Source organism: Thermothelomyces thermophilus, chromosome 4, assembly GCF_000226095.1.
Source record: "Thermothelomyces thermophilus ATCC 42464 chromosome 4, complete sequence".
In the NCBI taxonomy this organism is placed as follows: Eukaryota; Fungi; Ascomycota; class Sordariomycetes; order Sordariales; family Chaetomiaceae; genus Thermothelomyces; species Thermothelomyces thermophilus.
This window is the reverse complement of record NC_016475.1, coordinates 1,966,447-1,991,886: the sequence shown is the minus strand read 5'-3', so window position 1 is coordinate 1,991,886 and position 25,440 is coordinate 1,966,447. Positions and strand designations below refer to the sequence as shown.

The 25,440-nt window shown below is 56.7% G+C and overlaps 11 protein-coding genes across 11 annotated transcripts; 6 read left to right on the top strand and 5 right to left on the bottom strand.

The window, feature by feature from the left end:
* Nucleotides 1-14: 14 nt before the first annotated feature.
* MYCTH_2306485 (uncharacterized protein) lies at nucleotides 15-1,807 on the bottom strand. Its single transcript, XM_003664031.1, has one exon. The coding sequence runs from the start codon at nucleotides 1,744-1,746 to the stop codon at nucleotides 166-168; it is 1,581 nt and encodes a 526-aa protein (XP_003664079.1). The 5' UTR covers nucleotides 1,747-1,807; the 3' UTR covers nucleotides 15-165.
* A 400-nt stretch (nucleotides 1,808-2,207) lies between these two features.
* MYCTH_2306484 (uncharacterized protein) lies at nucleotides 2,208-4,217 on the bottom strand. Its single transcript, XM_003664030.1, has 2 exons — nucleotides 3,305-4,217; nucleotides 2,208-3,110 (listed from the first exon to the last, which is right to left on the bottom strand). The coding sequence occupies exons 1-2, from the start codon at nucleotides 4,009-4,011 to the stop codon at nucleotides 2,378-2,380; spliced, it is 1,440 nt and encodes a 479-aa protein (XP_003664078.1). The 5' UTR covers nucleotides 4,012-4,217; the 3' UTR covers nucleotides 2,208-2,377.
* Nucleotides 4,218-4,850: 633 nt separating this feature from the next.
* On the bottom strand, nucleotides 4,851-6,382 carry MYCTH_2093808 (uncharacterized protein). The gene is made up of 3 exons (XM_003664029.1): nucleotides 6,265-6,382; nucleotides 5,880-6,205; nucleotides 4,851-5,820 (listed from the first exon to the last, which is right to left on the bottom strand). The coding sequence occupies exons 1-3, from the start codon at nucleotides 6,302-6,304 to the stop codon at nucleotides 5,113-5,115; spliced, it is 1,074 nt and encodes a 357-aa protein (XP_003664077.1). The 5' UTR covers nucleotides 6,305-6,382; the 3' UTR covers nucleotides 4,851-5,112.
* An 802-nt stretch (nucleotides 6,383-7,184) lies between these two features.
* Nucleotides 7,185-9,342, top strand: MYCTH_2119140 (uncharacterized protein; the record flags this gene model as incomplete). The annotated part of the gene is made up of 3 exons (XM_003664028.1): nucleotides 7,185-7,841; nucleotides 7,891-8,984; nucleotides 9,141-9,342. The coding sequence occupies 3 exons, from the start codon at nucleotides 7,185-7,187 to the stop codon at nucleotides 9,340-9,342; spliced, it is 1,953 nt and encodes a 650-aa protein (XP_003664076.1).
* A 361-nt stretch (nucleotides 9,343-9,703) lies between these two features.
* MYCTH_2306477 (uncharacterized protein) lies at nucleotides 9,704-11,150 on the bottom strand. Its single transcript, XM_003664027.1, has 2 exons — nucleotides 10,853-11,150; nucleotides 9,704-10,789 (listed from the first exon to the last, which is right to left on the bottom strand). Exons 1-2 carry the CDS (start codon nucleotides 11,002-11,004, stop codon nucleotides 10,069-10,071), a joined length of 873 nt encoding a protein of 290 aa, XP_003664075.1. The 5' UTR covers nucleotides 11,005-11,150; the 3' UTR covers nucleotides 9,704-10,068.
* A 74-nt stretch (nucleotides 11,151-11,224) lies between these two features.
* MYCTH_2306475 (uncharacterized protein) lies at nucleotides 11,225-12,755 on the top strand. Its single transcript, XM_003664026.1, has 2 exons — nucleotides 11,225-11,464; nucleotides 11,533-12,755. The coding sequence occupies exons 1-2, from the start codon at nucleotides 11,422-11,424 to the stop codon at nucleotides 12,591-12,593; spliced, it is 1,104 nt and encodes a 367-aa protein (XP_003664074.1). The 5' UTR covers nucleotides 11,225-11,421; the 3' UTR covers nucleotides 12,594-12,755.
* An 887-nt stretch (nucleotides 12,756-13,642) lies between these two features.
* On the top strand, nucleotides 13,643-15,215 carry MYCTH_2306473 (uncharacterized protein). The gene has a single exon (XM_003664025.1). It carries the CDS (start codon nucleotides 13,894-13,896, stop codon nucleotides 14,935-14,937), a length of 1,044 nt encoding a protein of 347 aa, XP_003664073.1. The 5' UTR covers nucleotides 13,643-13,893; the 3' UTR covers nucleotides 14,938-15,215.
* Nucleotides 15,216-15,226: 11 nt separating this feature from the next.
* On the bottom strand, nucleotides 15,227-16,781 carry MYCTH_2306472 (uncharacterized protein). Its single transcript, XM_003664024.1, has 2 exons — nucleotides 16,425-16,781; nucleotides 15,227-16,369 (listed from the first exon to the last, which is right to left on the bottom strand). The coding sequence occupies exons 1-2, from the start codon at nucleotides 16,590-16,592 to the stop codon at nucleotides 15,626-15,628; spliced, it is 912 nt and encodes a 303-aa protein (XP_003664072.1). The 5' UTR covers nucleotides 16,593-16,781; the 3' UTR covers nucleotides 15,227-15,625.
* A 1,291-nt stretch (nucleotides 16,782-18,072) lies between these two features.
* Nucleotides 18,073-20,239, top strand: MYCTH_2306466 (uncharacterized protein). The gene is made up of 2 exons (XM_003664023.1): nucleotides 18,073-19,330; nucleotides 19,424-20,239. Exons 1-2 carry the CDS (start codon nucleotides 18,258-18,260, stop codon nucleotides 19,653-19,655), a joined length of 1,305 nt encoding a protein of 434 aa, XP_003664071.1. The 5' UTR covers nucleotides 18,073-18,257; the 3' UTR covers nucleotides 19,656-20,239.
* Nucleotides 20,240-21,479: 1,240 nt separating this feature from the next.
* On the top strand, nucleotides 21,480-23,223 carry MYCTH_2139555 (uncharacterized protein; the record flags this gene model as incomplete). Its single annotated transcript, XM_003664022.1, has 4 exons — nucleotides 21,480-21,498; nucleotides 21,551-21,725; nucleotides 21,773-21,822; nucleotides 21,884-23,223. 4 exons carry the CDS (start codon nucleotides 21,480-21,482, stop codon nucleotides 22,813-22,815), a joined length of 1,176 nt encoding a protein of 391 aa, XP_003664070.1. The 3' UTR covers nucleotides 22,816-23,223.
* Nucleotides 23,224-24,326: 1,103 nt separating this feature from the next.
* On the top strand, nucleotides 24,327-24,781 carry MYCTH_95095 (glycoside hydrolase family 7 protein; the record flags this gene model as incomplete). Its single annotated transcript, XM_003664021.1, has 2 exons — nucleotides 24,327-24,687; nucleotides 24,756-24,781. 2 exons carry the CDS (start codon nucleotides 24,327-24,329, stop codon nucleotides 24,779-24,781), a joined length of 387 nt encoding a protein of 128 aa, XP_003664069.1.
* Nucleotides 24,782-25,440: the final 659 nt, after the last annotated feature.

The window sequence follows — 25,440 nt, the reverse complement described above, 5'->3', positions numbered from 1 at the left end:
CACGATTACTCTCTCTCTCATCCCACAGTCAAGACTCCCTCTACCTCTAAGAATCGTTCTAGAGTACAGTACATATATGCATGATGGTTTTACAGTGGGCTACATTCAGCATAGCAAGGGGGAAAGGAAAGATGGAAAACAAAACAGACGAGAAAAGGGCAAGCATCACTCGCCCTTCCACTTCCACTTCGCATGTCGGTGCAGCAAGTAGTCCTTGCTCTGTATGCTCTTGTAGATGCCATAGAAGCCGCCCAGCGGGGGCAGCCTCTTGAGCCAGTGCCGCTTCTTGGCGCGGGCGACGTCGGGGTCGACGTGGACCTTGTCCCAGACGGTCGGGAGCGTCTTGGCGTTGTACTTGTCGCGCAGCTCGTCGTACCACCCGCGGCCGCCGTACATGGACCAGAACTCGTCCTCGGGGTAGTAGGTGTGCGCGTACAGCCACTTCATGCCGCCGAGCTCGCGCACCTTGTTCTCGAGCTCGCGGTTCTTGCGGACGAACTCGGCCGGGTCGGAGGGGCCCCAGCCCCAGACGCCGACGTTGAGCATCATGTCGGCATCCCCGGCGTCATCATCATCATCATCATCCCCCGGCTCCTTCCGAACGCCCTCCGGTAGGGTCGTGAAGGGGTGGAAGGTGGGCGGGCGGCGCCGCTTGAGCGGGCACAGCCAGAGCGGCCAGATGCCGAGCTCGGACGAGGTGTAGTCGACGAAGCGCTCGGTCGTCTCGAAGGGCATGGCGACGTCCTGGACGACGAAGCGGGCGCTCTCGCCGGACCCGTGCAGGGCGCGGTACATCATGCGCGTGTGCAGGAAGTCGTCGAGGAACCAGCGGGAGAAGCGGTTGAAGGGGACGAACCCGAAGTACTCGAACGCGGCCGCGCCGACCCAGAAGCCGCCGCGGTCGTAGCGGAACAGGTACTCGGCCAGCGGGACGTGGTCGACCGGCGCCGCGCCCTCGTCGCCCCTCTCGGGCGCCGTCCGCTCCTTGGCGTGCAGGTAGAACCAGGGGTCCCACGGCCCGCTGAAGGTCTGCACCTTCTGGCCGGCCGGCGGCGCCTCGTCCGTCAGCTGGCCCGTCACCACGACGCCGTGGTCCTTGGAGAAGAGGATCCCGTCCACGTAGTCGTTCTCCTCGCGGCGCACCTCCTCCCGGACCGCCTCGACCGCCTCGGCCACGCTCCTCGTGCGCCGGTACCGGGTCCGGACGAACCGGCGCGCCTCCATCAGCTGCACCTCGAGCAGCGTGGTCGTGCCCAGCGTGCCCACCGCGCCGGCCGCGCCCCGGAACAGATCCGCCCTCACCCCCCCTTCTTCTTCCCCTTCTCCCCCCCCACGGGTGGCCTCGACGACCTCGCCGTCGGCCAGGACCATCTCGACGCGGCGGACGGTGTCGTCGAAGAAGCCGTGGCGGAAGGAGGAGCTCTCGCCGGCGGTGCCCGCGAAGCCGCCGCCGGCCGTGATGCCGGGGAACTCCATGACGACGGGGGGCACGAGGCCGTGCGGGAGGGTGGCCTCGACGAGGCGGTCCATGGGCACGTTGGGCTCGACGAGGGCGACGCGGCGGGCCGTGTCCACCGACAGCACGTTGCGCAGCGCCGAGATGTCGACCGTCTTGGTCTGCGACGCCGACGGCCGCGGCCGCGTCGAGTTGGTGCTGCCGTGGAAGATGCGGTACGGCTCGCGCGCCGCGTAGAAGGAGCGCACCGTCGCCGCGATCTTGGCCACGGCTGCTTTGTGGCGATCCATCTTTTTCTATCCCTTTTTCTTTCTCTGTCTCTTTCTTTCTTTTTGTCTTTCTTTTTTTTTTCCCCTTCGTTTCGTTTAGTTCCCTTTGCTCCTCTTCTTTTCTAATTGGCTGCAAAATGGGGACCCAATGTATAAAAATTCTATCCCCTTTTGCTGTCTAGAAAGATGGCGTTTTACATTGCGGCGTTAAGGTGGCCAGGCGATGGGCGTGCGGTTGCTCTTAGAGGAGAGAGAGAGTCTGTTGCGGATTATGATGTGTTGAGATGCGAGCCGGGATCTTTCGAGTGTGAGTGGGTCAAGCTGTTGACTGACTTGGCGTTGGTTACTTCCTCACCAACATTCTCCCATAATGGGAGGAAAGATCTAATTTTCTGTTCCTAGAAAATATTAGATAAATATTGTGAACATGAAAAAAAAAAAAAAACCTGTCCCTTGTTAGTAAAGAAAGAACCAAGAAGTGATGCCAACATTGGGTATAATTAGATAGGGGGACTAGGTTCTCTATCGAGCGGGCGCAAAACACCACTTCCTCTGCTCTAACCTGCAACCCTCCCCTGCCCTGGACCGGTAAGCATGTTCTGTTCTGCACAATACATACATTAAACCGAACCCCATGAGAGCCGCGGCAGCCTCACAACTTGGCAACGCTCTCCTCCGGCACCAGCCTCTCCCTGACCTTTCTCCAGACCCTCTCAGCCACCACCTCCTCCCCGTCCGTCCACAGACTGTCCGGCTCGACGGCCACCTCCTCGAGCGACATCGCCCGGATCGTCAGGAACCGGCTCTCGGGCGTCGCCGCCGCCGCCGTTGGCCCGCCCTCGGCGACGGCCTTGATGAAGGCCGCCCACCCTTCCAGACAGCGCCTCGCCTCGCGCAGGTAAGGGAAGACGATGGCGAAGCAGTGCGGCATGGCCTCGTACTCCTCCCAGACGACCGCGACGCCCTCGCGCCACATCTTGTGGGCGGCGAACTTGTCCTCGTCCGCCAGCAGCTCCCAGCCGGCGCAGACGTAGACGGGCGGCGCGCCGGCCCACGACCGGGCCGTCACCGGGCTCACGAGCGGGTGGCCGAGCAGCGAGTCGGGCGCGTACAGGTGCCTGCGCGGCGGCGAGGCCGGCCACGCCGGGCAGGGCGGCCGCCTCGCCTCGGCCGCGAGCTGCTGGTCCAGCGTCGGCAGGTAGTCGAACGCCGCGTTGGCCGTGCACGACGGCGACGAGTGCGTGATGTCCAGCCAGGGGGAGTTGACGGCGACGCCGCCGGGGAGCGGGACGGCCCGAGCGGCGCCGTGCCAGAGGACGGTGTGGGAGTTGCGGTGGAGGTGGAGGATCAGTTGGAGGAGGGCGAGAGAGAGGTTGCCGCCCGCACTTTCGTGAGGTGTTAGTTTCTTTCCTGTCCCTTTCTTTTTCTTCTCTCTTTTTGCTGTTATTGTTTTCTATATTTCCTCTGCTGCGGAAAAAAGAAAGGAGCAAAATATATATAAAAAAGAAAACAAAAGAAAAAGGAGACACGGGAGGGAGAGAGGGGAATGCAGTGCCAGGGGGTTAGGGGTTTATTTTACCTGTCGCCGGCAAAGACAATGTGCTCCGGCTTGACAGCCTCGTGGAAGGCGCCCTCGGGAGGGTAGAGGAGGGCAAGGTACGACATCAAGGCGTCCATCAGTGCGGCGGGGAACGGGTTCTGAGGCGCGAGACGGTACCGGACTGAGTAGACGCGTCCGCCGGTCAGCTTGGCCAGCTTCTTGGTGGTCGGACGGTGGTTTGCCGGGTCTAGCAGGTAGTAGGCGCCGCCGTGGAAGTAGAGCACCGTCGCGGGGCTCTTGACCTCCTTCATCATTTCGGCGTAGAGATCCCTCTCGGGCAGGTCCGGCAACCTCGAGTTCGGCGTCGCGTCGGCGCGATACCCCGTCCACTCCGCCTCGACATGCGCGGGCTCGGGCATTTCATATGTTGGCGTTGGTACCCTGGGATCCCGCAGTTCGTCGATAGCCTTTGCAATGGCGTCCTGTAGCCCTCTCTCCTCGGCGGGCGGGGGCGGGCAGGCGTACGTGCTAACCCAGATCCTGCCCTTCAGCTCCGGAGCCTGGGCAGCCATTCGCTGTGTCGCCGTGATGCTCCGGGGCGACGACGGGTTAGTGAACGATCGCAAGATGGCGATCGCGACCTCGGTCCGCAGGTCTAGGTATTTTGACTGTGGCGTTAGGCGTAACATATGAAGGAGAGCCACCCGCATCATGAGAGGGACTCTGGGCAGGAGGGCAAGCATCATCTTGTGGTTGCTGCCCGCTGGCCCGTTGGCGGCTCGAGGCCCGGGATCTGGTGCTTGAGCCGTCATTTCTATGAGAAGAGAATCAAGATGCTGTTGGAAAAAAAATACGATGACAGCAATGATAATCAACAAATAAATAAATAACTAAGGGAGAGATACTAGAAGTGAACACGCGGTATCACAGGTCCAGGGCGAGAGGATGGCCATGGAGAGCGTAGAAAAACTCCAGAAGGGGCTTAGAGTGTGTACTTATTAACCATACAGAAACCCAGGGGGACAAGGAGATGCTTGCCAACTTCCATGTCTGGAAACAGCACGCCAGTGAGAGAGTGGTTGTCTGGCGACCAGGGCTCCATTCCTGCATGTTATCTCTAGTGTAGAACGGCTCGGTTACCGTCCGAATCCGAGACATCGGCTAATAGGTGCCAATGCAGGAAAGCGACGAGACTGGGAAGACGTGGGGAAGCCAGATGGACAGGGCGGCACTGAGGTGGGCAGGTTCAATCTGGGGGGGAAGGGGGACTGGGGTCAATATTAACGAGAGCAAAATGGAAAGAGCCTCGGCAACGGGCCGCTTTATTAGCACCGATTCTCCAATAATGTTTAGTTGGCCGCATCGAAGTCATGGTGGTGCCCCACCATTCAAAGTGGCTCTCGCAAGCCTTCCCTTTCAAAGGACTTCGTCGCGAATGCCCACGAACCGAGCAGCCCGTCTCTATATATATGTACGGAGTAACTGTAAGGATCATTTTTTTGCAGTGCCTGCTCGGAAAGCCGTGGCAGGCCTTGTATCTTGCAACTCGCCTCGAGTTGTAAGATAGTGCACACTTGCACGGAGTGAGTAAGAAAGCAATTAATGTCCGGAAATAAGCCTATATGGACCATCTGACGATTAAGCCCCGTCATTCCCGCCAGCATATTCTGTACACACATCAACGCGCCCGAGCGCGAAAACCATTGATACAGCTCCGTCATCCCAGGGTGTCGTTAACAGTGAGTGCACTGCATGGACAGGCACCGCAGGTTCCGATGCATGCGTATGGCACTCCTGCAGGGTCCTTGCCCTTTTCAATACACTCGTAGTCCTAGACGATTAACTTCTTAGGCGCTGCCCGAAGCTTCTTCCTGCGCCCCGCTGCTGCCCTCTGAGCCCGTGCCATTCGCGGTCGGTTTGCTCGACGGCTCGGCGCTCTTAGACGCCATCAGCTGCCACGCGGGGATCGAGGCCTTGCCCGGAATCCCACTATTGAACGGCGAGGGACGGGCGCCGTTGAGGGGAGTGCTCTGCCCAGCCGGCTTCGGCTCCTCCTTGGCATCGGTGCTTGCGTTCTCCCCCGGCGCGGGCGTGGCCGCCGGGCTGCTTGGCGTCGCGCTCCCGCTGGCCTGCGGTCGTAGGTAGCTGCTGATGGTGCTCGACGTCGCTGTCGGGTTCATGCGCTGCGTGATGAGCGTCTTGAGGCTCTTGAGCTCTGCGTTGACCTCGCGCAACCTAGTATCGGTCAGGTCCTTCTGGTTGTTGAGCCCCCGCGGAATCGAGTCCTTGAGGTTCTGCAAGTCGTCCCGCATCCGCTGAGCTTCGTCGTCGCGCCTCTTATTCGCCGACTTGAGCTCGCTGATGGTCGTCTCGAGTTCGGCAAGCGCCGTGTCCAACCTCTCAGTGCGCTCCTTCTCTGCAGCCTTGAGGGTCTCCGTGTCCTTGGCCAGTTGCTCAACGAGAGCGAATGTCTTCTCAAACTGTTCGTCGATCGATTTCTTGTCCTGCTCGAGCCGCTCCGGCGTGGGTGGGGCAATAAGGGGGTAGACATAGCGCTACCGCTGTGTTAGCGTATGCGGGCAAGGACTGCTGCTGTCTAGACTTCTCTTCTCACCTTCCCCAGACTATACAGTCCATACGACACCCCGCTCACCACCGTTGCCATGATGAACCAGTCCCTCCAGTCTCGGCGCGGAAGAGGCTGAGGAACGGGTTGTTGCCAGCCATACGGCGGATATTGTGGTGGATATTGGCCATAGTATTGGGGCGGTTGTGCAACGGCTGACGCTGGCTGGGGCTGTGGTGGGTACGCCTGCGCGGGAGCGGGTGTGCCCGCCCGCGCGAGCGCGGCGTTGATCTCGTCTTGGGTTAGGTTCTTGGCTTGAAGAAAGGCGACTTTCTTCTCGACCGGAGAGGAGGCGACGCTTGGGTCTTGTAGGACTGGGGAGAGTGTTAGCCGCACCGCGTCCGGATCACAGGCCGAGCAGCAAGAAACTCACATTTGGCCGCCGAGGCGACGAGGTCCTCGCGGATGGTCATTCTGAACGGATGATACGACGGTCTCCCTTTAATGGACTCCTTTGGGACACAGAATGAGGATCGAGTCCTTGAAAAGTGAGTTGCGCAAACACGCGCCGGATGGTTGATGAAATCGGCCGGAAAATGGGATGGCGGATCACAAGCCGAGGTTCAGCTCCGGCGGCCGATGCCGCCCCCACAGAACGGACTTAGTGCGCCGAGCGGTCGACGAGCGCTGGGGAACTTGGAAAAGGTAACGTTAGGTATGCATCACGTGCTTTCGAGACGGGAGAGCCCGCCCACTGCAGACCGTGCCAAGACCCGCTTTGGCTTGCATAGGTGGATCCCTGACGCGACCGGCTTGAGGAGACCCAACCAAAAGCCCCGCAGTTTTGTTAACTTTGTTTACCTGGGCAACGGTGCCGTAACGTCGTAATTTCATCCATCTTTTCTTGTTACGGGCGACATCCCACCACCACCTTTGCTCGGACTTGCACGTTCAGGCGTATTATTCGCGGCAAACACCGGTTGCTTATCTTCCAGAGCGCTCCGCAGTTTTATCCTCGGCTCCGGCGCCGCTGCCCTGAGGTCCCTCGAATCCCTCGACGGGCGTGAGGAGAACTACCTCCAGCCCTTGGCAAGATGTCGCAGGACAATGGTCTTTGGAGCGTCCGAAGACCGAGGGAGGTGCGACACATCATGACCTTCGCCAAACGTACATGAACGCACCACAAGGAGGAACTAACCGCTTGCGCAGACCCTTGGTGGGCTCAACTACAACTCGGGCATCCCGCAACCTCCCTCGGCGATGAAGCGGACGAGCACGATTGGGAGCGCCGGCCATGGCCGGTCCGTGTCTGGCTCGCGCCACTCGCTGGCCATGTCGCGACCGAACCAGCCCATGTTTCAGCGATCCTCGTCCGGGACCAATCTAGCCGACATAGGCCTGTCGTCCGTCAAGCGCGCCTCCGTCGCCGGCTACAACCCAAACACCACAGCGTCGCTCAAGCCGTACCACACCCCCGGTCCCTCCGCCGACAATGACCGCCGTAGCAGCGTCTACCGCGCACGCCCATCCGCAGTTGCCGGACCCATGAGCGGCCACCAGAGCTTCTTCCAGCAGGCGCCCCAAGCCGCCGGCGTGCCACGAGACCCGCGCCCGCTCAAGGACAGGTCGTACCAGAACCGGATCGGGCAGGAGCTGATCGACTACCTGGCCAAGAACAACTTTGAGATGGAGATGAACCATAAGCTGTCCGACAACTTCATAAAGTCGCCGACGCAGAAGGACTTCAACTACATGTTCCAGTGGCTCTACCGCCGCATCGACCCCGGTTACCGTTTCCAAAAGAACATTGACCAGGAGGTGCCGCCACTTCTGAAACAGTTACGGTACCCCTACGAGAGGTCCATCACCAAGAGCCAGATCGCGGCGGTGGGAGGTCAGAACTGGAGCACGTTCTTGGGGCTCCTGCACTGGATGATGCAGCTGGCCCAGATGTTGGAGCGCTATGCTCTCCGCGAGTACGACGATGCGTGCTTGGAAGCGGGGGTCGACGTCGCGGGGCGACAACATCATCTTCGACTTCCTGACGAATGCGTACCAGGACTGGCTCAATATGGATGACGATGCCGGTGACGAGGACGTCGAGAAGGCGCTGGCACCGCACGTCCAGGCGATGGCGCGCGACTTTGAGCGTGCCAACGCCAAGTACATCCAGGAGATGGAGATGCTCGAGGGCGAGAATGCGCGGCTGCTCAAGGAGATCGAGGAGCTCGAGAAGTCCACCCCCGACCCGGCCGTGCTCGACAACCATTTTAAGATCATGGAGGAGGACAAGGCCAAGTTCGAGGAGTACAACACGCTCGCCCTGCAGCGGTCGGAAAAGTACGAGGGCCGGATCCAGGTGCTGCAGGAAGAGCTCGACAAGCTGCAGGGCGAGCTGAAAGAGGCCGAGGACGAGCGGCGCCGGCTGAAGGAGGCTGTGGACGACCAGGGGATCAGCATGCAGGATATCGACCGCATGACTGCCGAGCGGGAGCGTCTCCAGAAGAGCATCGAGTCGGCGGAACAGCGGTTGGAGGACGTGAAGCGCAAGGTGACCGAGCGGGAGATGGAGGCCAGCCAGCGGCTAGACGACCTCGAGCGCGCCGTCGACCGCTACAACACGGTCGCCTACCAGATCGGCCTGATACCCTCCACGGCCGTAAACGCCAAGGGGCGCGACTACGAGCTCCAGGTGACGGTCAACGGAGGGTCCAACTTCACATCGTCCCAGCTCCAGGGCTCGTACAGCGCCGGCGACGGCGATCGGCTGCTCGCGGACCCGGTCACGGGATACCAGCCCGCGCACGTGCTCAACCTGGACCTCAGGGGGCAAGTTAAGAGCAGCTTCCTGGCGCTCCGCAAGGAGGTGTCGGAACGGCGCAAGGCGGCCATCGACGCCATGATGGAGGACCACGACCTGCTGGACCGGGCCAAGGAGGCCATCGAGGACAAGCGCAACGAGGTCGAGGCGCTCGAGCACCGCGTGCGCGCCGCCGAGGAGGAGTACGAGAGGACCAAGGAGGTGACCACGGCCCAGAAGCTCGCGTCCGACGCCCAGATCGAGAAGATGGAGAAGGAGCTGGCCAAGATGAGGGCCCAGCTGACCGAGTCGGTCCAGCTCATGGAACAGAGGGAGATGAATACCAACATTGAGTGAGTATACCTGGACCTGCCCCCCTACCTCCCCCCCCCCCTTTTTTTTTTTTTTTTTTTTTTTTTTTTTTTTTTTTTTTTGCCAAATCTCTTGCTCCGGCAACAAAGAGAGCCAGCTTGAGCTAACGCCGTTTCCTTTTTTTTTCTTTTACCAAGGTATGAACAACTGACCCTCCGGGCCAACGCGCTACGCGAGGAGCTCCACACCGAGACGATGCGCATGCTCAACGACGTCATCAAGTTCAAGATGCATATCCAGAAGAGCTTGGAGGAGTATGAGACTTTTGTGGCTGACGAGCTCGAAAAGGAGCTTGGCAGTGACGAAATGAGAGATGATACCCAGTCACTCGACATGTGAAACGCCTTTTCCTTTTCCTTCTTTTTTTCACCTCAAAGGTTGGGGTTTTCGTTTTCCGTTTGGATGTCATTGTTTTGCGGGCTGGGAGAAGAAGGCTTGTTAATGTTTTGCATGACGGGATTCGGTCCTCGGGCGGGGGTGTTCTATATCAGCTGGCGCAGAGTGGTTGGGCGGGAACGGTAGTTTGTCTGGGATACAGAGAATGCGATTTCCAAAGCATGTTGTTGGTCTTATGGAAATACGGTCATGTTGTAATGGGCTGCTGGGTCAGGGATACACTCGTTGTTGCACTGTGACACAAGCAGAGCACGGCGGCGGGTTTATGCGAAGTATTCATTGGGCATCTTTGCTCTGTTCTCCCTCCTCTTCCGGCCGGCCGGCAAGAGCATGCTTGTCCGACCTTCTCCCATGAACACCGAGGAAATTGCCTCGTCTATCCAGTGCACCTCTTCTGCCTGGTAAGGATGTTGGTCCTTCCCCCCCCCTCCTTTTGTTCCCCGCAGATGACTTGGTTCAAGCTGTACTTGCCGCCAAACGACACATGCACTTAGGTATTCTCAGCATCCGAGGACGAGTTCCCCGAGGAAACTCGTTCATTAGCGGGGCCCCAACCATAGCCGCACCATAGCCACAAACTATGCTACTGGCCGAGCGATGTTTGTGCTATTTGTTGCGGTGTTGTGTTCCGGTATTGGGAAGCTGTTGACATCACTCCCGAACCCTGTCTCACCAAGCAGGATCCTCTAACCTCCTGAACAGCGCCACGTATTTCTGCCCCTTATGCCTCTCCACCTTCTTCCCTTCCTCCGTCTCGGTCCTCATGATCCCGACGCAAGGGTCCGCCTCTTGCTCCTCCTCCCCGACACGCTCAAACGAGGGGTGGGCGTTAAAGTGCTGCACCATCCACTCGTGCAGGTCCAGCACGTCCGTGATCGTGTACACGATCCCGCCCGGCCGCAGGACGTAGGCGTACTCGGAGTTGAGCGTGGTGGAGACGATGCGCTGCTTGTGCTTGCGCGCCTTGAAGTGCGGGTCGGGAAAGCAGATGAAGACCTTGGTCAGCTGGCCCTTGCGGAAGAAGTTGGGCAGGAACTTCATCGTGTTGGCGCGCAGTACCCCCACGTTGCGGTACAGCCGCGAGTCCGGGTTCTGCGCGCGCAGGGCCTTGATGCGGTCCTCGACGAACTGCGTGACCGACACGCGGATCTCGAGCCCCAAGATAAGGGTGTCGGGCATGAGGGGGGCGAGGGCGACCAGCAGGCCGCCAAAGCCGCAGCCTATGTCGGCGACCTCGACGTCCTTGGATATCCTCTTGGGTTTGAGCGGTGCGGAGTCATTATTGTCTGAAGGAGTCTCAGGGGCGGCTGGTGATTGCTGATCCTGGGGCTCGTCGACGACGTAGTCTGGATAGAGCGATGACCAGTCCATCTGGTCAGGATGTGGGGGGCTACGTTCTAGTCAGCGATTGACACCTCGGCGCAACTCCCCGATGCAGCCTTGCCCGGCTTACTATATCAATCGGTGGTCCGAGAAGGGGTTGGCGTGCGCCCTTTGACGATAAAACTTTTTCCTGGGCAGCTCCGAGATTCCCTCTTCTCTCATGGCCGCGCGGTATGCCTCGCGTTTTTGCCGCCTGTCTTTTTTAATCTTATCACCACCCATGTTTTATATTCTGGGAGCCCGTTCCTGTATGAGATTCTAGTGTCTAGAGGCTTGGTATCTGTGTGCGGCGTTGATACTTGCCGGATCCAAAGCTCGATGTTAGTGTACGTCTGTATTCCATACAGGAAGGTATGAGAATGTGAAAGAGTTGCAGCATAAAGAAAATAGGACATCCCACGCTGGACCCACTGAATTTGAACTTGCTCGTGCAGCGTGGGGCTGCCGATCCCTGCCGGTGCGCTTTCGACAACCCTTGGGGAATTGGAAACTGCCCCGCTATCGGCATCATAACGTACATTTTTGAGATCGAATACCCCGCGATCCACGTCCAATTGCGCCCTGCATCTTTTTGTTCTTTTGCAACCTACATTTGCATTAACTCTCCCTTCTTATCATATAACAACCTAATACAACACAATGGCCGCCGCTTCCGCCCGGCAGGTGAACATCGCCATCATTGGTAGGCCCCTAATCCCCCCCGAAACTGTCCCACGTGTCCGACCTCTCCAAGCTAAACGAGCGTCCCAGGCGTTGGTGGGGTCGGAAAGTGCTTCCTTTCCCAGCTCGAGCAGCTCGCCGCTCGCCGCCCCAACCCCAAGCTCGTGCTCACCTACATCTGCACGAGCAAGAAAGCTCTCTACAGCACCGACCATGTGGCCATCCCCATCAACACCGCCATCTCCACTCTCTCCTCGTCCGACCAGACCCCGCTCCCGCTCCCCAAGCTGGTCGACTTCCTGGGCACTTCGGGCTCCAAGACTGTGCTGGTCGACAACACCAGCTCGCAAGAGGTCGCCGAGGCGTATCCGCTCTTCCTCAGCCGCGGCATCAGCGTCGTGACGCCCAACAAGAAGGCCTTCTCGAGCAGCTACAAGCTGTGGCAGGACATCTTTAGCGCGGCCGAGCAGTCGGGCGCCAAGGTCTACCACGAGTCGTCGGTCGGAGCCGGCCTGCCCGTCATCTCGACGCTCAAGGACCTGGTAGACACGGGCGACGAGGTGACCAAGATCGAGGGCGTCTTCAGCGGCACCATGTCGTTCCTCTTCAACTCCTTCGCCCAGACCTCGGGCGCCGGCGGGAAGTGGTCCGCCGAGGTGAAGAAGGCCAAGCAGCTTGGCTACACGGAGCCGGACCCGCGTGACGACCTGAACGGGCTGGACGTCGCACGTAAGCTGACCATTCTCGCGCGGTTGGCGGGCCTGCCGGTCGAGTCTCCCACCTCCTTCCCGGTTCAGAGCCTGATTCCCAGGGAGCTCGAGTCGGTCGCCACTGGCGATGAGTTCCTCGAGAAGCTGCCGGCGTTTGACGCGCAGATGGAGGAGACAAAGGCCGAGGCGGAGAAGGAAGGAAAGGTGGTGCGGTTCGTCGGCAGCATTGACATGGCCACGAAGCAGGTCAAGGTCGGGCTGGAGAAGTTTGACCTTTCACATCCCATTGCAGCGCTGAAGGGCAGCGATAACATTATTAGCTTCTACACTAAGCGGTATGGAAGCAACCCCCTCATCGTCCAAGGCGCTGGTGCCGGCGGTGATGTAACGGCGATGGGCGTTACAAGCGACCTCCTGAAGGTGCTGTCCCAGATTGCTTAGCCAGATGCACAATTCGCTGGGCTCGCAACCACAATATATTGAGCTCCGTGAGGTTGAACTCGGGCTTCAAACGCTTTCTTCATCGAGTGTGTCTGGAGACCCCGTCATGTTTCGAAACGCAGCAGTCACTGCTCCGGCATTATGGTATGGCGTTGTTCATTCGTTTCCGTCGACCCGAGTGATTCGCCCGGGGGCGGAGTGATCATTGGTGGTCTTGTGGGTTCTGTATTGGCCGCCCGGGTGCGTCGTGCGCGTCTGAGACGCCAGTTTGCACCAGCGAGTCTCCAGAACCAGAGAATTATGTCGTAGATAACGAGTATCAGTATGGGTGCAATCGGGATGATGGCGAGTGTGATCTGGCCCAGAAGTTCCAGTCAGCGGCGGCGGCGGGCAGTTGGGGTGTCCATTTCAACTCACAAAGAAGCTGGATATCACACTGATTATGTACTGGTATTCCTGGGGGACAAGTCTCAACTCGCTAAGCCAGGCATACCAACTAGCGGCGGGGTCGGCCATCTTGTACTGCTCTCGTGAACGAGGAGAGGGCGACAGTGTTGAGCTCGGCAGCCCGTGAGCACGGAGGCTGGCCCTGGATATATATGGAAGTTGCAGAGCTGCCGGTTACGTGTACGTGATAAGCAATGGTGCCGTAGGGGACAGCGAGCGTGTTAGAGATTGGACCGTCGAAATCGAAGCATTGGGCTCGGCCGGCTCAGCTAGCTGTTCGTCCAGGGCGGCGTTGCATATTCTCCAATCGAACAAGCCGAACTTCCATCAAGGGCGAGTTTTAATGAAGTTCTGGAATTGGATGGCGGTTTCCGCAATTTGGCAGGTCAAAGAGAGTGGGCAATGCGCGGTAAGCCGGCGGAAACCAGGAATTGCGGTTTGAAGTCTCAGGTGCGTTTGTTGATAATGACTAGCAGAGGATGCGCCCACACTGGCAGCTGCGACCTCGCGTGTACGGAGTACTGTACCAATGGAATCACGTTACATGAATACAGGTACATACATAGAAGATAACTTACACTAGTGTAGTGGCAGGGATGCCTCAGAAGCTGCAGCCGCATCCTGCAACACGGAAGCTTCCCACTTTTGTTAAAGTGCAGGGTTCCCCACAGATGCAGGCCGTGGCCGCAAAGGTATGTACATACATGAGCTGTAGCATCTGAAGCAAACCGCCGACAAAAAAAAAAGAGGTTGAACTAGCTGCATCTACGTAAGCAGGAGAACCGGCTTTTACGCACTTGACGGGCACGCCGCTTAGGGGGCCAGTATATCGCCAAAAACATCATCGAATAGGATGCCACAAGATCCTAATTTGTACGGGCAACGGCCCCCCAAGAGGCAGAAGAAGGAGATGGCTATCTCGGGATCTGTGGCCTTTGCCTCGCAACTGAGCTCGCTGCTTGCCGAATCCTCGACGAATAGTGCGACTAGTTCTTCTTCTTCAACAGCCGTCAATGGCCGAACCCGTTCGTCGAAGCTGAAGACAGACGACCTGTCCAAGACCAAAGTGAAGCGCAAAGAAGGGCCCGACGGCGAATCGAAGCCCAGCAGCAAACTCACCCTCAAGTCACCCTCCGGCACCGAAGAGACCAAAGCCGAGCGCGATTTCATCCGCCGCAAGATGGAGTCCAAAGCGCGGCTGTATGCCGCCATGCAACGGGGCGACTACATCGGGCGCGAGTTCGGCCTCGTCGACTTTGACCGCAAGTGGGCCGAGACCCAAGCGAACAAGGACAAAACCGCCGGCTCTCCCTCCTCGGATTCGGACTCGGAGGATGATGAGGAGGAGGAGGAGGAAGCCGGCAACGGCGACGACGTCGACACCACACTGCACGAGTACACAGACGAGTTCGGCCGCGTCCGCTACCTGACGCGCTCCCAGATCCTCCGGCTGCAGCGCAGCACCGCCTCGGCCGCCGAGCTCGAGAACATGTCGGCCCGGCCGAAGGCGCCCGAGACGCTCATCTACGGCGACGCGATCCAGACGGAGGCCTTCGCGGCCCGCGACGGCGCCGAGGCGATGGAGGCCCTCGCGCGGAAGCGCGACCGGAGCCCCACGCCGCCCGAGGCGACGCACTACGACGCCGACCGGGAGATTCGCACCAAGGGGGTCGGCTTCTACAAGTTCAGCAAGGAGGAGGAAAAGCGGCAGGAGGAGATGAGAGCGCTCGAGGAGGAGAGGGCACGGACGGAGGCCCTGCGGAGGGAGAGAGAGGAGAAGGCAAGGAAGAGGAAGCAGGAGATTGAGGAGCGGAGGAAGGAGATCCTGGAGAGGAAGACCAAGAAGCTGGCAGATAGTTTCTTGGAGGGGTTGGAGAAGGACCTGGTGGGGGGTTGATCAAGCTTTCTTCCTCTTTCGGATACTGAAGAGCAGACCCACGAGCGTATACCTCCAAATGGGAAGGAGGGGTTTGTAGCTTAGAGACTGAATCCGCTTAAGCTTAACCCTTTGGCGGCAGATGTCTCTGTTCAGGGGGGTCTGACCTAACCGTGGGGCGGGTTGGGTTTTCCTGGGTATGCAGCGTGCCGGACATACGCTCTCTCAGGGAGAGAGTTAATTTGAACAAAGAGAAAAGGACAGAAAGTAAGAATTGGATGGCAAACGGGACATGAGAGGCTATTTTGTCCATCTATCCTCAAGGAGAGCTTGACGTGCACAAATATTCCTGTGGAATCGGGGTTTTAATACCCCGGGCTCATTAATCATAGGTAACGGACCATTGCTTAATACACAACATCCTCCGCTCAAGTTCTGTGAATGTTGCCGGGGGGGGGGGGGGGGGGGGGGAAACGGCCCCGGGGGAAGGGAGAGGGGGGAGGTGTGATGCGTATGATGATCAAGACAGACAGACAATCTCTAACTACAAAGTGTTATCAACGATCTTGGTGGGTTAAAAACGATACCAAGGGCCTCCGCACAATAACGCCTTATCACAACACCGGAACGCCAGTCAGCCAGCCACTCCCGGCTCCATCCTCCCCATTCAAAATCCGCGCTTGTTTGACATGGATCTGGAATCAGGTTCTTAATGCTTCGCATGGGACACACCGGCATTGCTGCTTGTGCCACCATTGCCACTGGTACTGCCACCTCGCACTGGCAAGCCGGCAATTTGCTTGGCAGCGGAAGGGGCGCTCTTCGCCCTGGGAGGACTATTGTCACCCAGAGAAGTGGCGTGGTGGCCAGGGAGATGTGCCGCACCATTGCCTCCCGGGGTCGTGCGCGCGGTGGTGTTGCCTGCAGCTTTCTTGCTAGGGGCAGAGGCAGTAGGAGGGGTAGTGGGCCTCAATGGTAGGTTGGTGGTTGGACGAGGAGGACTGGCATTCGTGTCTTTGTTGGTTGTTCTCCGCGCGGATGTAGGGGCTTCTGAACGGGCAGGACTGTTGTTACTGCTGACAGCGCCGGATGTCTTCTGCGTCGGTGTCCCCGTCGGCGTTGGGGCATTGGCCACTGCGGGATGGGTAACGACTGGTGTACTTGCAGGCTTCGACTTCGAGGCGGCGCTGGAGTTGGAGCCTGTGCCTGTACGAAGAGGCGTTGCCGGGCGACCCGGTTCTCCGGTCGTTGACTGCTTGCGGCGCACCTTGGGCTCACGGAGCGGGATACAACACATCCAACGGAGTAGTAGGTATATCTCCTCTCTTTTGAATGAATTCGAGACAATGTTGATCAGGCGTGATTGTCGGATAGTGATGGGGTTGCGCTCGCCATTCCAGCACATCTGGGTGATGCGAACCGTCTCATTGTGATAGAAGGAGAGTAAAAGGACCTGTCCGGTGGTTAAGAAAGGCTGTTCAAGTGAACCATTGCTGAATTGAACATACCGGAATAGGGCTGTACGTATCGTGTGTAACGGTAATCCGCCTTCTTATCATGGAGACTCCAGCAGTGATCTCGCTGCGAAGTGCGTGATCTGGATTGAGCTTGTGCGAGACGTTGTCGGCTATGGGGCACACGATATGGTTCACTTCTCGAGTTTTTTTGACGACCATGGCCGAAGGGCAGGACCATTGAGGCAACGGCTCAATAGGACGCTCGCCATGTTTTCTGAGGTGGATATCGCTAGCAGAATATTCCGGAAGGTGAACACCCTGGTCGGCACTGATGGACTGACTAAGTATACATACTGCGCAGCTTATGAGGAGAATGAGGCCGTAAGGAGAGAGCCAAACGGAACAAAGCACTTACCTAATTATAGACCATTTCGGTGCGTCATTGGGGTAGAGTTTGTCCATGAGCATACCATACTGCGTGAGATATGTGAGCGAATGAATGACATGGAGGGCGCATGACAGCCGATCAAAGTGTTCCTTTTCGTCGGGACAGTGATCCCAGTCATCACCTTCGTCGCCTATAAGATCGTTGATGGCGCTTCGCCAAGCGGGAATGTCAGGGAAAGGCTTGAAGAAAACAGGGGAGGAGCCCGTTGCGTCTGGATCGTCGATGTCAAGCCGGGGCTCCGTATCGATGCCCATTTCCTTTAGAGTCCTGATGGAAAAGGTCGTAGTTTCCACGGGAAGCTCCATCAGCTTTTTCTCAAGCGCCACGAGTTTCCAAAACTCTGGAGATGTCGGGTACGAGCGAGACGCCATTGTGAGGTGGTGGTGAAGCTGCTTAAGCTCAAAATGGGCAGGTGATCTGGTCGAAGTTAAGTTGATTGACTGGTGGTCGGGGAAGCCAAAGTGGGCGCGGAATAAATACACGGTGAAAATCTGGTGTTGTAAGAAGGCACAACACGGTCACGTCTGCATTGACGTGTTATGATTAAGTGACGAAACGGCCTGTGCCGTGCATGTGCCGTGCATGTGCCGTAAGGTAACGGGCACTATCTGATGTTGGTGCTTGTAATGCTCCGGATCCGTTTCGCGACGCGCCGCAGCCACCTCGGCCTGCCAACCCTTGGCGGGTGGCCGTCTCGTCCCACAGCAAATTAGAAACGGTTACAACCCCACATGGTCAAGGGTGGTGCGCCATAACAAAACCATTACCGAGTACACTACGGAATACATATAGTGAGTACCATATGAATCAACTACAATATATAGATATTGTATAACAATCCTAACGTGGATAAATAGAGACCGTACTGTGCAGTATTATGTGTTGGTCTGAGGATTGTCTATGAAACGCGAGAAACCGAAGTCCACAAGAGAGCCGTCTCCTAACCAACAAGGCCATCCATAGACTCCGCACCTGTGAGGTGCGAACCAACACGCCGAGTCCTAATGCAAGGGGGGGGTTGAAGCCATTTGCGGCCGTACGGAGCGACCTGCTTTACCGCAGAGACTCAAACAAAACGCCGGTTTCATGAGGTTGCAGAGATGCTCTTGTCGTGGTTTTGATGTGGGCAAGACGTGCAAGCCCCAGCTCAACAGCCGGCCAGTCGACCCTGCCCGACCACCCTAATTTTAGAAGAGGAGTTATGAAAGTCATCTTTTGGAGGCGTTGCAAACAACCACTGCATGAGCGCCTTCCTCAATGCGTCTGATTGTATAAAAGCTGGATCTTGGTACTCTTGGAGGCAGGACCGAAGTCAGGCAGCCACGCCTCCTTTAACTAGCAGCCAACGCGCTTAATTCACGATACGACACTACCGTCCCACAACAACCTCGGAAAACAGCACCTTATCGTCATCAGGCGCACCTCGAATCTCCAACATGGCGAACCCAGCCCGTCCTGCGGAGTGGAAAAAGGCCGTAGCAGACGTTATGCCTCACGTCAATCCCGACTCCTTGTCAATATCCGATCTGCCAAGCACGGAGTCGGCCTCTGAACTGACCTTCGCTCATTTCTTGTGTCTCAGGATTCTGTGGAAAACGTATACGAGCAAACGGTTCAAGCTCGATGAATATGTCGATCAGGTTTCCGCCGCAAAGGCGGCTCAGCGCCTTGAAACGCCCAAGTCCAAAGCCTTTTTCGACAGTGTTCAACAAATGCACACGGGTTATCCCGAGGATTCCATCTTTTCACTAGTCCGTCTGTACTTCGATATGGTGTACAAACTAGATGCGACGATGGATATCTCCTCCTTGAAGGTCGTGTTGACCCCTCAGCCCGTGCGTTTCGGACGCCACCGCGAATGGATCCCCGAGTCCCCCTTAGCCCGGAAAGGCTCGCCATCGAGAATGGATCTTGACCTCGATTACTCTCCGCCAGACAAGCCTTCCCCAGCTCAAGCACGCCTAGCTGAAGAAGCACGCCTAGCTGAAGAGCTTGCTGCCCACCATGGGGCGTCCACTCCCCCCACTAGGGCTGAGTCGCCCGTCTCTGACACGTCGGCACACCCGGACGGCTCGTCACCAGCCCGCCCGTCGGAGTTTTCACCAACGGAAGACGAGATAATTGTCAATATGGCGCTCCTTCTCCTCCTCAACTCGCTAACTGAGCCCGAGGAGGCCCTGAGGGCGCGAGGCTATCGCTGGATACCTAATCGCGAGCTTCTCAGGATTCTCAAGTCATTGCCTGCTGGAAACGCCGCAACGACGGCCTCCGGCAGGAATACGGCTAAGTATCTCGAGGCTCGGACCGATGGCTGTCTCAGGCACACGGAGCACCAGCTTGCGGCTGCACTGATAGAGGTCAAGCCGTGTGCTCGGAGCAAGAAACTCGGGCGGATTCAATGGCAAGAAGGAGCTCAGATGGCCGCCTACATCTACAAGTTGCTGTACCTGGAGAAACCGCCCAGTTCGGATTTTGGCCTCCTTCGTTGTCGCAAGGCTGGAGTGAAACGGTATGTCTATGCCCCAAACCTGACGCACTAATCGGTTTCAATTTGAAGTCCTCTACATAGACAATGTACTAAGCCTTTTCTGGTGTCACTCAGGAGATTGCTCGTTTCCCAGGACCATGGGGAAATTTACATCACCATTGCAGAGTACGACAGCACGTACGAGCGATTCCTCGGACTTCACCACTCCGCCAACCCCTCAGGCAAGATCTCCGATACAAGCTTCCTCAAAATGCATTGCTACGGACCATGGAACACAAAGTCGAAGAACGACTTGAGGCACGTTTGCCGCATCCTCATGGCATTGTCGTTCTATTTGGCCAAGTGACCAAGATCCATCATCCATCCAGTTCCTCCATGAGTTTAGGACAACATACGGGGGTCAAGGCGTTCTGGAACACTGTCTATGTTAGCTCGTGAACCATAAACAGGCAGAGGAAACAAGTGCATGGAAAGTAACTTGATCAGGGTTAAAGCCGTGTCACCGGCAGTCTCATCAAGGCATAAGCTATGTAGACCGTCGTGAAAATTTTGGAATCATCATTGAAGTGTTTAGATAGAAGGGGAAAGTATTCTTACCATTTACCGTGTCATGGGCGCGGGGTGAATGTCCACATCAAGTGGCATGTTTGAAGTTGATCTGCGATTGTCAGCATACGGTCATCCAGAGTGATCGAAACGGTGATGTGTCAGGCTATAGATCAGACAGGACGATGTCGTCTTCGCGTGAGCTCTGACATATGCTTGTCATTGTTTTAAGGTCAAGTCATCATGAGGGTGGATGTGCAGTGAAGTGGAGTGATGAGATCCGAGCTGGACATACTTAAAGCCAGACCATGCCGGCCAAGTCAAATGTAGAGGCTACGTGACTATCCTAGAATCGGTTAGCCAAGGTTCGTCAAAAGAAGAACGATTGCCAATGTCCGTAGACAAATATCAGAGAAGCATGAATGGTAGTATAAAAAGGTTGTCTTCAACGGGAATCCCGGATCAGACTCGTCATCTAGAGTCATCACAAGAGTGAAAGAGGGGTTGGAAAGGTAAAATGTTCTTACAGATTGAACAATGGACGTGGCGGACTAAATCAGGACACTGCCATCTTGCATGGTTAGCTCGGGTTCCCAAAGGAGTCAAGGCGAGCGACGGTGATGGCTGGTGCTGATCAGTGGACGAGGTTTTCTAGGCCTGTCGCAAAGTGGCATGTCTGCTCATGGGTATTCGGAGCCCAGTGCCGCTTCATCATAGAAACATGTCAAAGATCTGGTGATAAATCCGCGTACCTAATCGGAGAGAGATTAATCTAGCAGTTGAGTGTCAGTCTTCGAAGCTCCCAGAATGACGTTCAAACATAGATAGAGCCGAGAGCAAAATGGATCAGAAACAGCCAGTTTGTTTTCTTCAAGGAGGATCAGTCGGTAATTCCAACTTGCCGAAGCAAAGAAAAGATCATCATGGAACGAAGAGTAGCAAGAGCAAATATAGACTAACCTTGATGCTGTTAGGCTCAGACGTCCAATCCACTGTGAGAGTGCAGGTCAGCTTCCTACTAAGCCGAGCTAGACTGTTCACCCGCGAGAACTGCCAGAGTCTATGGTGCAATCCAACCAATCCTCCGGTTTCCGCGTGGTGACCGGCGCATGTCAACCGTCAGTAATCCTGGTTACATGTCAGCACCTAGCTCGGGGTCACTAAGGAAAAATGTCAACGCGATCGGCGGCAGCAGCAATGATCAGACTGACGTATCAATTTCTGGTTTCATGTCCGGAGATCAAAGACTCTAGTTTGCGGTATTGGCTTGTCATCAGGCAATTGCCTGCTGCGCGCTGCGAATCATGGACAAGGAAAATGATGACTTACCAGAAGATGTTGGCGGTTGGGAGTCGGAAGAAGCAGGCTAGAAAACTCGAAGCTGATGATCAGATTTTTGAAGCTGGACCTTGCTGTGGAGCAGTGGGAAAACTCTGGAGCTCAAGTGGGGTCGCCCGGCAGTGTCTGTGCTTCGAGTCACGTGCTTCCGTTTCCTGGTCGCGTTTGCTTGACGACCAATGTCCCCATCACCTCATTCGGCTGACGCGCGTCAAGAGGTTCGCAAGGGGGAAAACTTCCATCGTAGCACCGCCTTGGCAGAAACTTAACCAGAAGGGAAATAACCATGCCTGAGATTGCGGAGAGTATGCTGGAGCCTTTGACCGTTCTGTTTACCTCGCTAACCACTCAATTCAGTCGCTCGAGTGGTGCACTACCTGCGGTTGCACTTGGTTGGGAAGAAAATCAAGACCGCCACTGCGGTAGAGGATAACAATGTTTTTGGCAAAGTCGGAACGACGGGAGCGGAGGTCTCCAGGGCACTCACCGGAAAGAAAGTTCTATCAGCGGGGACACAAGGCAAATACTTCTGGTAGGATACCGTATGACCGCGGAGTTCCAAGCAGCTAACTTGATCAGGCTTGTTCTCGATCAGCCGCCTCATCCTGTGATGCATTTTGGAATGACAGGTACCTCCCTCCCATGTTCCTAGATCCCTGGATACTTGCGATTGCTAACACACCACTGTAGGCTGGATCCACATCAAAGGGGATCGAACCGCATATACCAACTATTACAAGAAGATGAAGCCGGAAGAAATGGATCTCTGGCCCCCGAAATACTGGAAGTTCCACCTGATAACCGAGAACCCGGCAGTTGAGGTTGCCTTCACAGATCCCCGCCGCTTTGGCCGTGTGCGCCTCGTGGATTGCCCGGGCGAGAGCATCAGGAAGTTCTCCCCGCTCGTAGAAAACGGCACTGACCCGGTCGTTGACACCGACGTTTTCACTGAGGACTACCTCCGAGAAAAGATGCGCTCGCGCCATGTTCCAATCAAGGCGCTCATTCTTGACCAGACCATCATCAGCGGGATCGGCAACTGGGTAGGCGACGAGGTCCTCTACCAGGCGAAGCTGCATCCAGAACAATACTGCGATGACTTTAGCGATGAGCAGATAACAAGGCTCTACAAATCCATTCGTCATGTCTGTCAATTTGCCGTCGACAAGCTCGGGGATTCTGACCAATTTCCCGAGGACTGGCTGTTCCACTACCGATGGGAAAAAGGTCAGAAGGGGGGAGTGGGCCATTTGCCCAGCGGCGAGAAGCTGGCCTTTCTCACAGTAGGGGGGAGGACAAGCTGCTATGTGCCGGAGATACAAAAGAAGAGTGGTCGCATTGTTCCCGGCGTCAAGGAGGAACCCATCGAGTCTGACCTGGAGAAGGAAAAACCCAAGAAAGTTGTTAGGGCAAAGGACGCAATTGCAGAGGACGCTATGCCGAAAAGCAAAAAGAGGAAGGCAGAAAAGGACGAGATACCAGCAAAAAGGAGCAGAGCTACCCCCAAGAAGTCTGCGACGAGCGAATCGCAGGCCACTAAGGGGGAAGTTGCGGAAAGGATAGGCAGCAATGTCGAGCACGGCAGGCGGCGGTCAAGCAGGCTGCAAAGGAAAACCGCGTGAATGGCATGGACTTGGCCGGGGCTGCTCATACATACTCTTCTCGGTTCTCGTTCTTCACTTGCGGTACGTGGCATTTATATGCCGCACTGATCTGGTTGCGCTCCCTGTCTACGTCCTCCCGTCCCAGATCCAACAGCTCGGAATGGCAGGCGTGTATTTGTACCTTACTTGGATCTGTCCTCGGATATACACATGATGTACTCCGTGCTTGTGGCCGGGGCAACAGCCAGTGCATTCACTAAGCTTAATGGGCACAAAGCTCGGTATTAGACCCTGAGAGGAAACGTGTCGCGTCGAAAAGGATCATCAAATAACAGCTGGTGTTGAGAGTTCTAGACCACCTTGTTTCCTATGTGGGCAGCTAGCTCAACACCGGTGCCCAATTGAAGCCCGGTCTAGACCTTCCCGCCCCGGCGGCTCTCCCGAGTTGAGGCTCTTGCCAAGTTGGAGATCTCTCAACTTATCTCGTTAATATTTCGAACCTACCTTAGGAATGTTCATTGTCGTATGAGGATTCAACAGCGACACCTCTGTCAACAGCCTCAGCTCTCGCTCACCACCATACGAGCCTCCATTGTTCTTCGGCTTTCCCCAGCAATGCCTCTGCCGGCGGTCTTCAAAATGTCTGGGTTCTCAATTTGGTACCGCGAAGCGCAAGTGGGCCCGTCACTTACAAGCCGGAGGTCGCACCAGCCGCGGTGGCATGTGGCGGGATGGGCAACGTTCCACTGTGACCAGCAGTTGCTCGAGCTACCTACCCCTCCGTCACATGGTCCGCATGCTTTCTTTGCTACATTGGCAATATTCTTCAAATATTTCGGCGCTCTTTGTCGCTCCCATAGAGCAGACCAGACGGACAGGGTTGGAGCATACCGTTCACCGCAACCCGGGGAAGGCTTAGTGGATCGGACTATCGACCGGGCCCAAACTGTGGATTGGGATGTTCAAGCTCCGCCCTCCTGTTTGGGCTCAATCGGAGTCGCTACTCCATGGACGAGAGAGCGGGAGAGTTGGGAACCTCGGGGCGATGTTGCGAAGATCTGTAGCATTACTTCTTCCTTGAGCACCCCTCACACACTTCATGGGCAACCTCCAAGCCGACAGTCTTCTCTATGCTTCTCAACTGTTGTTGGTATGTATGGTCTTGGACTGAGCGGGTCTCTGTCATGTTCGACACATCCCAGTCCCCTCCGACCGGGGCCAAGTAAAAACGGACGGTGCCTGGAATGAAGTTATATTGCTCGGGGGACTGTATTGTAAAGGAGAACGGGGCGTAGTCGTGTATATTGCCTCGCCCACCGAGGCTTGGCCATGTTTAGCTCGGTGTTCATGAGATTATGCGTCGGCTTCCAGGCCCATGCTGCCGCAGGTTTGTTTTACCCCAACGGATTCGAAGAGCTGAATACAAAAGGAGGCTCTCTCTGGCGGTCTGGCTCTTGCAAACCAGACGCATCACCTCCAATATCGCATCAGGTAAGTCACTCGCCTACTGAAACGTACGTTGGTCCAAGATGCACCCCAACATTCTCACACTCGTCGCCACCGTTTTCGTGGGCAAGGCCGCCGCCCAGCAGGTCGGTACCTACACCACCGAAACGCACCCCAGGATGACCTGGCAAAGGTGCAGCTCCGGGGGCTCCTGCACGAGCGTAAAGGGAGAGTTGGTCATCGACTCCAACTGGCGCTGGGTGCACGACAAGAATGGCTACACCAACTGCTATACGGCCAACGAGTGGAACTCGACCATCTGCGCCGACAACCAGTCGTGCGCGGCCAACTGTGCCCTCGACGGCGCCGACTACTCGGGGACGTACGGCGCGACCACCAGCGGGAACGCCCTGACCCTTAAATTTGTGACCAAGGGGTCTTACAGTGAGTGCCATTGAGGGCGGCGCCGCTTCTCACCAGCAGCAACATTTGCTAACCGAATGGCGCGATAGGCACCAACATCTGCTCTAGATCTTAGACAAAGGATCGAGTGTTGTGTGGAGATCGAGACCTTCGAGCATCCCTCCACCGCCCCCATCCCCTTTTGCCCGGTGAGACAAGGAATGCAGAAGAGACAAGAGCTAGAACAGATTGATCCAAGAGCGGCCAGGGTCGAGTATGCTGACTGTGACCATACTCCGTCTCGAGGGGTGTCAGGCTAGTAGCTGATGGTGTGCGGCACGGAGGGGTTTCGATGCTTTAGGACATGTCCCGATTACCAAACGCCTAGGTAGGCTGCTGGAATCAGTGCCATCGCAAGCGAGTAACGCTTGGTGCCCACTACACAGAACATCGACCATACGGAGAAGGTGGCAGTCGACCTAATTTGCAGTATTGATCAAGGCTCCCCTATATGGGCGAGCGAGAACCGCCCCCCCCCCCCCCCCCCGGGGCCCCCGTCCGGAAAGAAACAATCTTGCCGCTACCATCCCGATTTGGACCCTAGACCGGCACGGGTGTGGATCGATCTGGCATCGGCACCGTACCAAGTATGTAGCAGTGAGTAGCCGGGGTCCTGGTGCGGTGGAATGAGTCGAGGGCCGATGCTTTCTCCCAACAGGGATGGAGGACCATCCCGCCGGATCTCACCCTCGAGTCATTGTAGAAATGATCGATATTGACACAATTGGCAGGATA

What these genes read in the sequence shown, in the direction of transcription:
- MYCTH_2306485 (XM_003664031.1), bottom strand. Translation starts at nt 1,746, where the DNA reads ATGGATCGCCACAAAGCAGCCGTGGCCAAGATCGCGGCGACGGTGCGC.
- MYCTH_2306484 (XM_003664030.1), bottom strand. Translation starts at nt 4,011, where the DNA reads ATGATGCTTGCCCTCCTGCCCAGAGTCCCTCTCATGATGCGGGTGGCT. An exon ending in ATTGTCTTTGCCGGCGACAG is followed by an intron (nt 3,111 to 3,304) that starts GTAAAATAAACC and finishes ACCTCACGAAAG; the next exon opens with TGCGGGCGGCAACCTCTCTC.
- MYCTH_2093808 (XM_003664029.1), bottom strand. Translation starts at nt 6,304, where the DNA reads ATGACCATCCGCGAGGACCTCGTCGCCTCGGCGGCCAAAT. An exon ending in CGTCGCCTCGGCGGCCAAAT is followed by an intron (nt 6,206 to 6,264) that starts GTGAGTTTCTTG and finishes CACTCTCCCCAG; the next exon opens with TCCTACAAGACCCAAGCGTC. An exon ending in GACTGTATAGTCTGGGGAAG is followed by an intron (nt 5,821 to 5,879) that starts GTGAGAAGAGAA and finishes ACACAGCGGTAG; the next exon opens with CGCTATGTCTACCCCCTTAT.
- MYCTH_2306477 (XM_003664027.1), bottom strand. Translation starts at nt 11,004, where the DNA reads ATGGGTGGTGATAAGATTAAAAAAGACAGGCGGCAAAAACGCGAGGCA. An exon ending in TCGGACCACCGATTGATATA is followed by an intron (nt 10,790 to 10,852) that starts GTAAGCCGGGCA and finishes ACTAGAACGTAG; the next exon opens with CCCCCCACATCCTGACCAGA.
- MYCTH_2306475 (XM_003664026.1), top strand. Translation starts at nt 11,422, where the DNA reads ATGGCCGCCGCTTCCGCCCGGCAGGTGAACATCGCCATCATTG. An exon ending in GGTGAACATCGCCATCATTG is followed by an intron (nt 11,465 to 11,532) that starts GTAGGCCCCTAA and finishes CGAGCGTCCCAG; the next exon opens with GCGTTGGTGGGGTCGGAAAG.
- MYCTH_2306473 (XM_003664025.1), top strand. Translation starts at nt 13,894, where the DNA reads ATGCCACAAGATCCTAATTTGTACGGGCAACGGCCCCCCAAGAGGCAG.
- MYCTH_2306472 (XM_003664024.1), bottom strand. Translation starts at nt 16,592, where the DNA reads ATGGTCGTCAAAAAAACTCGAGAAGTGAACCATATCGTGTGCCCCATA. An exon ending in ATACGTACAGCCCTATTCCG is followed by an intron (nt 16,370 to 16,424) that starts GTATGTTCAATT and finishes ACCACCGGACAG; the next exon opens with GTCCTTTTACTCTCCTTCTA.
- MYCTH_2306466 (XM_003664023.1), top strand. Translation starts at nt 18,258, where the DNA reads ATGGCGAACCCAGCCCGTCCTGCGGAGTGGAAAAAGGCCGTAGCAGAC. An exon ending in CGCAAGGCTGGAGTGAAACG is followed by an intron (nt 19,331 to 19,423) that starts GTATGTCTATGC and finishes GGTGTCACTCAG; the next exon opens with GAGATTGCTCGTTTCCCAGG.